At 41.3% G+C, this 14947-nt stretch overlaps 1 protein-coding gene across 5 annotated transcripts in view; it reads left to right on the forward strand.

Annotated features, from left to right (window-relative positions):
- Nucleotides 1–14947, forward strand: part of SPEN (spen family transcriptional repressor) — a 70568-nt gene that overhangs the window by 23294 nt on the left and 32327 nt on the right. For all 5 annotated transcript variants that reach the window (XM_042794687.1, XM_032999507.2, XM_042794689.1 and 2 more), the window contains one exon: nucleotides 1823–2299. In XM_042794687.1, the coding sequence (XP_042650621.1) occupies nucleotides 1823–2299 (477 nt within the window). The remainder of the gene's footprint in view (nucleotides 1–1822; nucleotides 2300–14947) is intronic.

Here is a 14947-nt window from a genome sequence, read left to right on the forward strand (position 1 = left end):
TCATTAAATCAGCTTTCACTGATTAACACTTTGTAGGATGCGAAATGCAATCGTTTATAAAATTGCTGATCTTGGTTCTTCAAAAGGGGGAAAAAAATACATATTTCTGTGCCAGATCCTGAAATACCTTTCAGAATGCCATTGTTGCGAACAAGAGATAGTTAAAATAGAAAGGCAACAATGAATTTCAAGTGGATATATAAGTTAATGGCATTCTATTGCGCTGGTTAGGTAGTTTTTTATGTATAATCTGAGAGAAAAAATGCAGGCGAAACGTGAGCTAGCTCTGTAGAAAGCTTGAAAATGTATTACAATTGAACAACAGAGGTTGAATATATTTAGAGGATTAAGGATCTAGTGATCATTGGAGAAGGAATGGAAGGAACTTCCTGAGATGCTACTCCAAAAAGGTTCAAATTCCATTTTCAGTGTATAAAAGATACCTGAAATATTTCTGACATTTTGAATAGAAGACAGATCTGTGATGCAGGAGAGGAGGAGGAAGCATAAGGCAGATTTGGGTTATTAGGATTCAGGGGATTGGAGTGACTAATAATTGGTTCTGAAGGAAGAATCCAAGAGAGAAGGCTTAAAAAAAAAAAAAAAAGGTTGAAATGTCCTTCATAAGATGGATAATTAAATTTTTAAATTAACTTTGGCTGCCCTGCCATATTTAGAATTTTGCAAATATTTTAAAAGCATTCATCGTAATCATTCTTGATCTTTAATTTTGCAGATGTAACTTAGACATACCGTTCTGGTATTTGTCTAAATTGGACTACTAAACTATTTGTAATGTTCTTTTAACTTTATCTGTCATTTATACTGTCTCTTTATTTGAGAGATCGCACTAACTTTCTTAGAACATAGAGCCTTTCTCAATTGACATACAAAATGTTTGAAATACTGAAACAAAATGGACCTTAGCTACTTGAAAATAGTGTGCTTGTGAAGACAGAAATTGTGTGATTTTAGTAACAATAGCCGTCTCAACAAACGAAAACACCTACTGAAAAATTTAATTCATAATCCTTGTGTAGGGTCCTAGTATCTTTTGGGGGCCTGCACCCTTGTAGTTTAAGTACTCTGACTTCAGTAATCAAGATGTTTCCTTAGTGTATGCAGCTTTGACAAGGATCAAGCATAGCAGTCTGATAAAAGCAAAATTCCCTCTAAAAGGATGAATTATTTTAGAACAGCAACAAGAAAACCCTTAATTTTCTGGGTCTTCTATGTGGGTTATGCTACCCCTTTTGAAAGCAGCTTTTTACCTTTGGGTCATGCTTTGCACGGAGGCTTTCATGGCTACAGCCCAATTTGCGATGCCATTTTTGCAGAGGATAATGAGAAGAGCTCCAGTAATTACCAAATTCCCTCAAAATTTTTGAAGCTCTTAAGCAAAAATGGAAGGGGGGAGGGGAAGTGGATTAGGATGTCCACAAACATGAAGTTTTTCTTGTTTATGGAATTAAAAAAAAAAAGAAAAAAAAAAAAAAAAGAAAAAAAACCACAAATACAAGTTAAATGAGGATACTGCACTGGAAAGCCCTACCTTTTTCCTGTGCAAGCAAGATGCTGGTCATGAAAGCCTGATACTGTGATTAGAACAAAATGATTGCTCAGCTTTATCGTATACAAATATAACTTTGGAGTCAAGCACAATGTTTTTACGTTTGTCAGTGTTTGCTTGATAGGTTATTGCTGTTTAGTGGAGAAGCACTCGCAAAAATAAGTTCAGTGCTGACGTGAATGTTTGCATGATTTGCTTTTAGTTGTGCTTGCCCCTTTCTGATGAAGTATTTTTCCCCCTTCCTAAATGCAGGGCTTCAGATAACAGGGAGCGTGCTTATGAACATAGTGCCTATGGACACCATGAGCGGGGGACGGGAGGATTTGATCGGACAAGACATTACGATCAGGATTACTATAGAGATCCTCGAGAGCGGACTTTACAACACGGGCTCTATTATACTTCTCGGAGTCGAAGTCCAAACCGTTTTGATGCTCACGACCCCCGTTACGAACCTAGGGCCCGGGAGCAGTTTACATTGCCCAGTGTGGTACACAGGGATATCTACAGGGATGATATTACACGGGAGGTACGAGGCAGAAGGCCAGAGAGGAATTACCAGCACAGCAGGAGTCGGTCACCGCATTCATCCCAGTCCAGGACGCAGTCCCCGCAGAGGCTGGCCAGCCAGGCATCCAGACCCACCCGCTCCCCCAGCGGCAGCGGCTCCAGGAGCAGATCTTCCAGCAGTGACTCCATCAGCAGCAGCAGCAGTACCAGCAGCGACAGGTAAGGTCGCTGCGGGTTGTTGCCTGGCCCAAAGCTGCTGTCCCGTGGGTTTCCTTTTCCGAGGCGTGGTGAGGAGTTGTGAGCCCAGGCAGTGACAATATGAGGCGTTTCATGGCAGAGCGTTATTCATTGATGTAGAAGTAAACGGGCCTGAAATGCGAAAAGGCTGAGTTGGCACGAAGCAGATCCAAGGGGAATGCTGTTGCTGTCGTTAATTATTTTCCATGGTGGATCTGTGCAGCATCTGTAAGGCGCTAGCTAGGCAGTGTGGGGATGTACGGACACAAGGCCTTGGAGACTAGTGTATGTGTGCTTGCAAAATGAGGCGATGCTTTTATTTGCTTAACTGAAGGAATAAGCAAATTTTAAGGTCAACTACTTTTTACAGAACACATTTGAAAATACTTTGGAAAGTGTTGAGTGGTATTGTTCAATTTCCTCTCATTCCCTGTCGCCACTAACACTTAAAAGGTTGATATGTTGCCTTTCCGTTTTTTTCCCCTGTTGACTCAATGCAAAAATTGTAGACTTGGAAGAAATAAAAAAAAAAAAAAAAAAAAGAAAATAAATCCAAGTATGCATTTCCTAGTGATATGCCCATGTCTTTGGTTCTGTAATAGCTGCAGTAGTTCAGTATTTGTGTGGCTTTATAAACTACAGAGGCGGGGGGAAAAAAGTTCTAGAGGTAATCACTGTATTCCTTTGAAAAATTTGAAAATTTACTTTGAAATGCCTCTTAGATATTTAGCTTTTTAAGAGTAAATTCACCCTGAGAGTGGAAACCAAGAAGCTAGCATTGTACACATAAACCCCCTCGGTCTGGTGAAGAGCTCTGCTCGTCAGAAAGGTTTGCAGAGTTGGAAACATTTCCTTTGCATACCAATTCTTTTCCAAAACTGAAAATATTCATTAAGTAAACAAAGTATATCAGTATAACAAATACTTAGTGTTCGATTATCAATATGAATGGGATTTTAATACTGATAGCTCTCTAATCAAGGTAATTATTCTCATAAAATTTTACCTGTTTGAACATTGGAACTTCTGGAAGGGTTAGGTGGGCTGACACTGGGGAGAGTGTGCAGAAGTGAAGATGAGGAAATTAATTTTTCCTCATTTCCCCACACACACTCCTGATACCTGAAGAACCATGCAAAGGTTTACTACTTTTAATGTTTTTTCCTCATGGATTTAGAAATCCAGGTCTTGTCTTGGCTGGAGAGCAGGTGGAGAGAGAGGCACCTCTAGAATATTTGAGACAATTTTTAGGCTGCTTTACAGGCTTGTTTGTTTATTTCTAACACCTCAATGAGATCTTAGCACTTTAAGACAACCCTTTGTCGAACATTTTCACACTTACTACAGCTTAAAAAAATTGGAGAGGCTTTCAGAGGTCTCCAAAAAACCCCATAGAGAAGATGAATTGAAAGGAGGCCTGGTTGCTTTTAAGGTTAAAAAACAAATCCCCAGCAGGAAAAAAAAAAATCTCTTCTGGTACTCCTTTGCTCATTGCAAAATGGGCAGAAGGAAGTCCAAGAAACACATAATATTTATAAAATGTCATTGGTGGGATGTCGGGATGGGTTGAAATACTGCTCTGAATTTGAGAGGACTAAGTATGATCCCGCTGGAACAAAATTTTAAGATGTAACCAGAAGATAAGCAGCATCTGCTGTGCTTTAGCATTTCATTTTCTTGGCAATTTCTAGTGGTAGTGATGGAAAACTAGATGATATTCTGGAAGGAAAGAGAAATAAACATTTTTTTTTATTATTAATACAGTAAATTCAAATTCAGTAGAGCAAGTAATGGAATCTGATGGATAGAATATTTCATTTTGAAGGATCAGAAAGGAGTTTTATGTGTTTCTAAGCAATGAGAAACACTGAACCATACCTTTACTTTGTAAAGCAAAACGCCACCTGGCCTTGAAGTCTTTAAAAGCACAAGTGGACTTTTCTGTTTAATTTTTAACGTATTTTGAATTTAGCAGTGTAAATATGTAAAACCCTGGTATCCTGGGGTGAGCAAAAGCTACCTCACCCCCTTTTTACTGAGGGGTAAGGTGCTCCCGCTCTCAGTCCAGAACCCAGACCAGGCAGAAATTTTTTTTGCATCTCCATATCCCGGGTAGTAAATTCTGGCTGTGTCAACCCTGGATTGATTTACCAAATTCTGTATGTATTTTTCATTTCTAGAGTGGGATTTATCTGGAATAAGTAAGGATGGTTTGTTATTGTCTGAGAAATTATTACTTCTTGCAGTTTCTGTAGTATTTCTCAGGGATTTTAGCAAACTGGAGATCCTCTTTATTGTGAGTGGAAATGGCCAATTTGGTGACACTGCAAAATTATTAAGGTCTTTATAACACTGAATTCTTCTGAAACTGTATGTCTTGAAGAACTTTGTCACTTAAGTCTTGTCTGTCTCTTAACTAGCAGGATGGAAAAGGCAAAATAAGTGATGTTTGCTTAGAGAGGTGGGTCTCTTACCCACATTGCTGTGAATGTTTGGGGATAGATGCTGGAGCCTGTGGAAGCTCATGGGTGTTAAACACTTGTGAGAATTTTTAGGCGTGGCACCGTCCTTCAGGTGCTGTGAAAAACAAGCAGAAAGGTGGTGAAAGAGAAGTTTGGGCTTAGTTTGTTGTGGTTTTCAAAGAGCTGTGTGAAGTAAATATGACTTTCATTAAATGGAGATTATTTTCCTGGACAATAACATGAGGTAGGATGTTCTGCAGGTTGTTTTTTTTTTTTTTTTTTAAATCAACACCCTCCCCTCCGCACCCCAAACCAAACCACACACACCCCCAAAAACATGGCAAAAGCCTTTATTTCATAAGGGTTTGGAGTTGATTGTATTGCATCTCAGCTAAGCATTGCTTTGAATGTATATTTGGAGGCCTTTACAGGGGATTTGTAATAGGAGCTGCAAAGGAGTAGTTTAGAAGACCAAAAAGGACACAGTAAAAATGAAGCATATTCTCTGAAGGAGGGCTTTATTTGGTGTATTTTGTGGCGTGTCAGAAGTTGCACACCAGGCTGAGGTGGGGAAGCTGGCGGATGTTGGTGCTTTCTGTGGGACCCACTTTTTCACATGGCGTCACCTGAATGGATTTGAGGGGAGAGTTTGTGTTTTGAAGTTTTATTGACAGGGGATTGCTCATTCCTACCCATCTGAAAATGATACTTGAAATTTCCACCACCAGAAGCCTTAATTTTTCTGTTCTGTTGATTGGAGTGTGCACCACAAATGATACATTGGCAAACATATTTTCTGTACTGTGTCACGGAAGAGGCTGAATATACATGGAAGCTGTGGGATCCCTTAGGAAGCAAACCAGATTTTTTTTTCTGCTCTGCCCAACCTCCTGAATTACACCCACCCCACCCCCCCTTTATTTTTGATAGAAAATGATCTTTTCTAGGCTGCTTGTCGAGGTGTTTTAATGTGCTAAAAAATCCCCTTGGTGCTTTTTTTACTCAGTTTTGTAATGTCAAATGGCTCAACATGTTTCTTACTGTTCCATGTGTTTGTGATTATTTTTAAAGCTTTGCTGCAGTGTTGTACTGAACCACATAGCACTGAGCAGTGGGACAGTTCTCTCTTAAAAGCTGGGCATGTGGCGAAGTACCTTGTTGAGACAGGATGTAAACCTATGTACAGAATAGTGGCAGAAGTGTTTGATTTCCTATAGATGATGTCCATCATGTGAAAGTGTGAACACAAATGTGTGTAAGTTTACAGATAAGTGACCTCAGATTTCCTTTTGCCTTTTTTTTAATGTAGTTTTTGAGTGCTTTTTTGGTTGTCTGATGTCAAGGATGCTGGAGGTTTTACTAGTTAGATGAATGATTTCCTATAGCTTGTAATGTAAAATAGAGACTGCTCTGGAATTAAAAAAGCAACTTCATCTTAGATGCAAAGTGACATAATTTTCACCAGGATTTAGGAGAGCATAGTTATTCCTGTAGTGTGGAATTGAAGTAATGGCAAGAAGTTGCATATATATAAGTCTGAAAATTGATTATCTTTTTTTTTTTTCAGTAATTCTCATAGCTATACTTAAAGTTCTAATGATAAGTGGGCAAGGCTTTCAGAAAGTAATTAGTGATTGGTTTTTAATTTTAGATTTCTCTGTGGTGAAATTATTTCTGGAGCAATGCGTTACAGTTGGAAAGGAATACATATCTGTTAGAAAATTTTATGTGTCTTAATATTGAACTTGGTGATCTTAAAGGTATTTTCCAACCTAAATGATTATATGATTCTAAATAAACTAATGAAAAATACTGCCAAGAGAATTTTAATCATGGGAAAAACAGGCTCCCTGGAACCTCCCATGGAGGCTGCAGTGTATTTTGTTTTGTCAGGGACTTTCTTAGCCTGTTTAAACAACTGAAGTGAAAGCAGAAAAAAGTGAATTTAGTTTCATTACATAATGCAAACCTTTCCCTACCATTGTCTTCATCTCCTCTTTTCCGCTTAGTTGGTCTGCCAGCAAGTGATGAATCACTAACTTAGAATGGGATTTAGGGTTTTTGAGTGGGTTGAGAGATGCTTCTGCTGGGGACAGTGAAAAATTGTGAAGAATGAGGTTCAGTGTAGCTGTTGTATCTTTTTATTTAAGAGTCTGTGAGATGGGCTTTGATTACGTTAAAGAATTCCACATAAATTTTGCACCGTAGAGATAATCTTAGTATTTTTAATCTCTGCTGGTAAAACGACAGGGTTAAGCATGTTCCTCTTTGTATGGAAAAAAGAATTGGGCTGGAGTAAAAACAAAAAAAAAAAATTGCACGAAGTAGGAAGCCTCCTTTTCAGTTACCACGAAGGCAACAGTAAATCCTGTAAATCAGGTGAAACACCTAATCTTTACCTTTTTTTTCACTAAAGCCGTGTGCTGCTTTGATGTTCTGTCTGTTAAGGGAAATGCGAATTAGGGAAGGAAAAATTAAAAATCCAGCTCGGCTATTCCCAGGTTTTTGTTACCAACTGTGGAGCATTTTCTTTCTTGTGTTCATGTCAGCCTGCGCTGCTTCTCATCTAAATATAACCTAGACCATCCTCTTAAACTTTTTTTTTTTTTTTAAACGCCACTTGGGAGTTATCAAGTTTCTTGAAATTGAGCACAGGCAGAAAATTTTCTGATAGCTTTGAAGAGAGAGGAGATACTTTTGTGCCGAGGAGATTAAAATACAGACAGCAAACCTTTATACCTTCCGCCGAGAGAGACTACCTGTATATGCACGCAAACGCGTTTACACATAAATGGATCCTCCTGTGGAAAAGAAAAGTAATGCATAGCCCGGGATCCTGGATCTCCTCGCAGCTGGCGAGCAAATGGTGTCTCCGTCCCCTTGGGAGGGGAATCAGCGACAGCCCATCGGTCACCTCAGCCCGGAGGGAGGCGAAGCCCTGCTCTCCTGCCCGAGCCCCGCCGCCGCCGAGCTGCTGACAGAGCGGCTGGGGGAGGGCGCCAACTCGCATTACCTCATCTGTATACTCTAGAGTAATCTATTAAAAATGTGCGTTGCATAATAGATTTTTATCTCGCTCTGAAAACCCGCCGCTTTGGGTCGCCTCGTAGCCTCTGGTGGAGGCGGGAGCGCTGCCCGCCGCTGTAATGGCGGCCCAGGCGGGGCGGGGGGGGGTCGGGGGAGACAAGGCGGCCGGGGCCGCGGCGCTGCCCGGCTGCCTCACCCGGGTGTTTCTGAGCGAAAGGCGGGTGGTTTCCTCGCCGCGGGGGGGTGGGGTGTGCGCAGCCCCGGGCCGGCGGCCGCCCCAGCGAGCGGGGAGGCGGGTTGTTTGTGCCCGAGAACCGGTCTGAACCGGCGGGAGCCGGCCGGGCCCGCCGCCGCGCCGCCCTCAGGGCGGGGCCGCCCGCGCCGGCCCTCCGCCGCCCTGGAAACCCGGCGGTTAAAAATACCTCAGCTTTCTACAGAAACTTTTTTTTTTTTTAAAAAAAAAAAAAAGAAACCCCAACCCCTAACCCTGGAACGGCTTTCGCTCTTCCGTGAAGATTTTTTTCTCACACAGCGCAAGAAAGCGCCGCGTTTATGCAGTGAAACAGCAGTGCCTGTGCAAAAGCGAGGTCTGAGGGAGGTAACCGCGTTCTCTGTCTCAACCTTTGAGTTTTAGGTTGCTTTTTAATTTTGAAACCTTCCTCCAGCACCCGACACTCTGCCCACTCCAGAAATTAGCACGGGTTTCCCTGCCAGAGGAACCAGTCCCCAAAAAGGGGCAACTTTGGAGTCTGCCCCCACATCTTAACACCACCGTTGCTGTGGTATGAAGCAGGTAGGACACAGTTGTGAAAAACAGAAATTTCAACATTGCTAGCCCCTCTGGAAGAAACCACCCCCCATTACTTGTGTGAATATACAATAAAATCCTTTAAAACATCATCAGGTTAAGTGGATTTTTTAATTTTATACACAGTTTTCCTTGCCTGGGCTTCCCCAAAAATTGTGGACACTTTACTGCAATTAATAAACCCACTCCCCCTTCACTCTCCCCCCCCCCCCCCCCCCCCCCCCCCCGCAGTATTTCCAGTAATGGTAATTGCTGGCTCTAAATGACAAAGCAATTAAGCCTCTTCCTAAATTTGCAGAAGTAGGTGTTTCTGTAAATCTGGTCTGTCAGTCTTTGTTCTTGTATCAGGGCCCAAAAGCTTAACTGCTGCTGCTGCCTTTTCAGAGTGCTTTTGATTTCTTTGCCTCTACAGGCAGAGAAAGATTGCTATCTTTTTCCAAATTAATTTTGAGAAGAGAGTCTTAAAAATGCATCTTGCTGGGGATGGATGCAAATTGAAAAGGGTGGTAGAGAAATACCTCTGTTTTGTTACATTGATAACTATTTTTGATCATCTCAAACAACTTTATTGTTTTGCAGTCTTTTTTTTTTTTTTTTTTAAATGCTGTAAAGGATGCTTGCATTTAGATCACAGTCTTTGTTAGCAAATATGAGGATTTCTGGTAGCTAAATCCAGACCCTCATGTGAACTTGCCTTATCCACTGCTGCAGGAGGAAGACCTGCCATGTTTAAAAATAACATTTCTAAGTCACCTGTAGACAGCTGCAGGTCTGCAGTAGCCAGTATCTGGTGTGAGGTTTGGCAATTTCAGGTCTTTCTAACCTCCTTTTGTAGGAACGATGGGAAAAACCTGAGCTGTATGGAGGGCATTGCTCCCACCAGCGTCAAGGGAGACATCGTCCTCCTGAGTTTTGCTGTTTTGGGGCTGTTCGTTAAGCCCATGGGAGCTGCTAAAAATTGATTTTTTTTTCCCACGGGCATGCTTGCAGCCCAAGGAAGGTCTGGTGCTGTTGGTGGATTGGGTTTGACTTTGGGGTTGTGCACACGCATATTAACAAAATGGTCACTTCTAATTGCGTTTCTAAGGCTTTGATTTCCTTCCCAGTATTTTGCTTAATCATCTTGAGTAGGCTGAGGGAAGGAATTAGCTGAGGTCAGGGAAGTTGAAGCTGCCCGTGTTACTTCTCTGAAGTCAAGCTTAGTCGGAGCGATCCTGAAGGCAGGAAAAAATCTGCCTCCTGTTCTCTTCCTGCTTTATGCTGAAAGAACCAAAGGGAAATCAGACCCTGCAAAAGCCAAACAAAACAGGGAAACTGTGTAGTGCGATAGGCTGTGTTGGGTGCCTCCCTCTGTGTGAATGGTCCAGATTCCCCTTTCTTTAAGAGAAATACAACTCGGATGTGAATCACGGCTAAAATAGATTAGAGGGATGATAGTCTAGAAGTGCCTGCTTGTCTGCACTGATGATGGAGTCTAGACAGCTCAGACGGAGACACAAACGTTACAGGCACCAAAAGGTGGGGGTGAGGATTGCTGTCGTAAAGACCTTTGGAATAATGGACAGTTTAATAATTTCTAATGAATATTCACATGGAGGAAGGCTGTATTGAACTCTTCTTGAAAAAATACCAGTCATTACAATGATCAAAGGAAAAATGCAGCCGCCGCCTGCATTCAGTCATATGATTTTCCATTGAAGCGTAGACAGAGCATCCCTTCACATCTTAAAGGTCAGACTTTGGCAAATACAGCAATTTTTTTTTTTTTTTTTTTTTTTTTTTTCCCCAAAGAGGATGCTTTTGGCTCTGCTGCAGGTGTGGATGCGGGCACTGTAATGTCTTTGGGAGGAGAACCTTCCCCTTAAAACCTAAGGGCTGGGAAACCAGCTCTCTTCGAAGCATATTTGTGAGACCTGGGCATTGACCTTAAAAACAACTTTAGGTAGAACATGCTGTGCTTAAACTAAGGCCACAGGGATGTGAATTAATAGTAAATAAATCTTACTGGGAAGAAAAAAAAGAGAATATCACCCCTCGATCTGCACATTGAATTAACCATGTAACTGATGCACTTAGGTTTGCCCTTAATGTCCAAGCATCAAGTGTAGTCTGTCCATGATGTTGCAAGTGCTGAAACCGTTAATGATGGCATCAAGGTTTTAAGTGCGAAAGCTTCTTAGCAGGCAATTAGATATCCCTCTCCAGATCATTACGGTCAGCTGGTAATGCTGCTCAGAGAGAAGAATGCAGCACGTTTATGAATGGAAAATCACAGACTTGAAGTGAGGGCTTTGATGTTGTATAGAGAAGAAACAATTTGTGTCAGGACATAGTCCTAATTTTTAAAAATCTTTAAAGGAAGGAAAACCTAAGTTTCCAGAAGGAGGAAAAGGGAGATGTGCACTGTGTAGGTGGCATATGGATGAAAACCTTGTGTTATTAAGTGCCTAATGCAAGAACAAAAGTTGTGCTTTTAGTGTGTGTGGCATTAAGAAACGAGACTTCTCTGGGAATCCCTCCTTACCAGAATCCTGTAACAAAGGTAGGGGACCTGTTCTTTCGTTTCCTGATGCTCACTGGGTTTCAGAAACAAACACTGTCTCATTCCAACCATGAGTTGTCTCTCCTGTTTGGAGAATTGGAACATGGAGCCTTTCAAATACTTCTCTTTGAAAAATGTCTGGGCTTCAGTGTGCAGTTGCTTTATTTAGCTCTAAGTGATGGTTTTGGCTAGCTGACGCTTAGAAATCTAGAATGGCAGGAAAAGTACCTTTTGGAGAATCCGTTCAATGAGAGGGAAGTGGTTTTCAAGGTCGTCTCCTTATTTCTTCCACGTTTGCTTTGTATTTTCCATAGATGCCCAAAAATCTTCATCATTTTTATACCGGGGGAAGAATACAAAAGCTTCATCAAATGCTTCAGAAAGGGGTATAATTAAGGCACATTTCCAGCAGATTCTGGCAACAAGGGCATTCATGAATTTTATTATCTTCCATCCGTTTGAGAGTAGAAAGCTTTTCTAGTGTGATAATGTGTGAAAGAAAGGCACTGTTCTCCTGAAAGTGAATTCCCAAGAATGAACAGCACTGGGTCCCCACGGACAAATGGTGCCGGGCTGGGCTGATGGAGAGATGCAAAGTGCCCTACTTATTCTGGCTGCTACAGGTTTGACCTCCTTGTATCATCTGACACCTTGTTTGGTAAGAGGTTGCTGCAAGATCTCAAACCCTCAAATTATGTAAGATTTACACAGTTGCTTTGAAGTTAGTCCCTCCCTTCAGTGTTTGTTTACTACCTGGTATGTCCTGTTGTCTGGATTGTGAAGGATGAATAGTCACAGAAAGGAAGCTATTGGGTTAGTACAAATTTTCTATTCCTCTTTGCTTTCTAAACGCACATGGAGCTGTATTTATCCCTGTATCAGAGCCCAGGAGTACGTCCTGCACCAGTTGGGGGTTTGCTGGGTAAATGTTGGCTTGTAAATTTTCTGTTTGTTTGTTTTGAGGTGGAGGGAAATGAGGAATGGATGGTTGTGTTGTCAGAAGAGAAACAAATAGATGCTATCTAACAGTTACTGCAGAAGGAGTTTATGTTGGTTTTGCTTTTTAACATGCAGTTTCCCTCTAACTTCTAGAAATCACGTGTGAAAAAAGGAAGATCTGTAATTAATACTGTATGAGTGGCTTACAGACTGTGCCTTGCTGCATTGCTATGGCTTGGGAGGTTTTAAAGTCTGCTCTCCGTACACACTAAATGCTGTAAGGGAAGCGCGCAGGTGGGGCACGTAGGCTTTGAGTGTGGGAATTCCTTGGAGGACTTTTCTTCTGTCCCATAATCTCCAGTGTACCAGCTGAGTTGTCTCACGCTGCTCCTCCTTTCCCAGCCCTATTAACTATATGCCACCGAAGTCATGTGGTATGGAGGCCAGGGATATAAAAGCAGTTCATCTGTGGAGTTGCAAGGACGTAAGGCATTTTTCTTTTGCATTTTTCCCTACTTCTGCATTTTTCCCTACTTCTGCATTTTTCCCACAGATACCCAAGTCCCTCACCCCTGCTTTGTGATTCCTGATGGAACTGTCCCAGGATTTTTTGGGAAGGAGAGACCCTGGACTTCCGATCATGTGGCAGTTTAATCACTAAATTGTAACAAATACTGCTGAACTAAATTATAGAGTGCTTTTTTCAGGAATTACTCTTAAGAGACAAACACGAGGACCACTCTGTCATATGAATATGATACTGCCTTTTTTTTTTTTTTTTTTTTTTTAATTTCTGAGGCTGGAATTACTCTATATAGTTGCTTGACAAGTATAAAACCACATTTTTTTGCCTCCAACATGATATACATTCACTAGGCTGTGGCACTTTACCTGTTTCATACAAAGATTGTCTTTTTTATTTTATTTTCATGACTTAAGTGTTTTCTACCCGTGTGAAATTGCACAGAAAGTTCTACTTTTAGTTGTATTTTTATTTGCATGTGGGCAGAAAATGAAGTAATTCCCAAATATAGTCCTAGCCAAGAGATCCATCTGTTCTCTGAATTTTTAAATGGCAAATTAATCCTTAGCATACAACTCATCAAATGTCTTCTCTTTTATAATGTATGCCGCCTGAGATCACAGAAATGACATATTTTTTCCCAGGCCTTCCATTTTAAGTAGTCCTTTACGTGAGAATAGCAGCTACCGTTCTGGTTTGACAAAGTGCTCACGTGCATGTTCCAGTTGCTGTAGTTGGTATAAAAAAGGGTATTAAAAAAAAGCCTCAAAATTATTCTTCCCTTCATCTCTGGCGTTTCAAAGGCAGTAGAAGGTGCAAGGCAATAGGAATTCTTTGAAAAACACCCTTAATAAATGTACTTATTTCTCATGGAGAACTAGGGTCGCTCTGTTAGTTTTCTTTTAGATTTCACTCTTTGGACAATGGTGACCATTTTTAGAAGCACTAAACTTCCACAGAGATATCTGCCGTAAATGGAATTTCTATATTAAGCTTTGCATGTTCCCAATTTTACTTAAGAGGCATTGTTTATCAGCCGTGTATCTTGGCAAGCCTTTCATTGCAACTCCCATCTGAAAAACAATTCTATTTGTTTGTAAGAGAGGATTCACCGTTTCAAAACCTCTCCGAATTGGGAATTTCAACAAACGGCATTTTGTGTAATGCTAAAAAAACTCAGTGCCTTGAAGAGGGAGGCAGTGATTTCACCCGTGTTTCGGCAGGGCAGAGCAGAAGGTTAGGGGCTTGCTGCCCGCGCAGGCAGGGAGAGCACCCGGGGAGCAGGAGGTAAGGAGCGGCCGAGGGTGGAGTCGGTGGGGCACGTGTGGGGCCAGATGGCAGACAGATGAGAGCTGTCGGGGATGTAGGGCATAAAAACAGTGCCAGCTTTGGGGTTTTTTAAGGCAAGGTGTGATGGTTTTCTAAAGCACAAAGACGGAATTAATTCTGCAGGTCTGTATGCCGTGATCTACCAGCTGCTTTATGTTCAAAAAACATTTGTACCTCTGCAAGGCTGAAATAACCTGGAGGTGAATCAGAGCTGGTGCTTTTTTGGTTTTAGCATATGTGTGAAAAAGGCTTTTCTTCTGAAAAATGTCCAGTGCTCAACATGGTGTCAGTATAGTTAAGTCAGAATGCTTTTATAATTGTATCAAGTGTTTATTCCCAGGAAATCATTTGACAGTGCTTTTAAGGCAAAAGAACTTTCTTTTTACTCTTCAAGTAAACATGTAGTAGCATACTTGGATGCAGTAGTGGTTGCATTTTAAGTGGCATTTCACTCTCCTGGCTTAGACAGTACTTGGAGTAGGGTTTGGTTTTGTTTTGTTTTGTTTTTTAAGATACATAGTAGATCCCTTTGTGAAAACAGTGCAGTTGTTTGGGAGACTGCCTTTAAATGTTGCTTTCTTGGTATTTTGAAAAGATTTGGCTGCCTGCGAGGCAGGAGATCAAGTTCCTCAGCCTGCTCCCTTGGTGATTCATTGGATGACCTTGGGCAAAGCCCTTGGCCTCTTCTTACCTTATTTTTCCATCTGCAGTGCAGGGATGTTAAGACGTACTTACCTCCTGTGAGTCTTGAACTAAAATGTTGGAGTTTTTTTTAAAAAAAAAGATTTCATATGCTCTGAGGTGATGGTTGCAAGATATTAATTTAGATTGTCTACAGATAGCTAGCAGAAGCTGTTTACTTTAACAGTATTGCACTAATTTTGGCCAAAGGGTTGAAAGCAATCTTTCTTTGAAACCAAACAAACTGTTCCTCTGCCATAGCGGTGAACTCTGCCCCACCATTTTCTTTCAAAAGCTGCTGCGATCGCAGGCATATTGC

This window comes from Tyto alba, unplaced genomic scaffold (assembly GCF_018691265.1).
Source record: "Tyto alba isolate M040663 unplaced genomic scaffold, T.alba_DEE_v4.0 Super-Scaffold_20000042, whole genome shotgun sequence".
Lineage (NCBI taxonomy): Eukaryota > Metazoa > Chordata > Aves > Strigiformes > Tytonidae > Tyto > Tyto alba.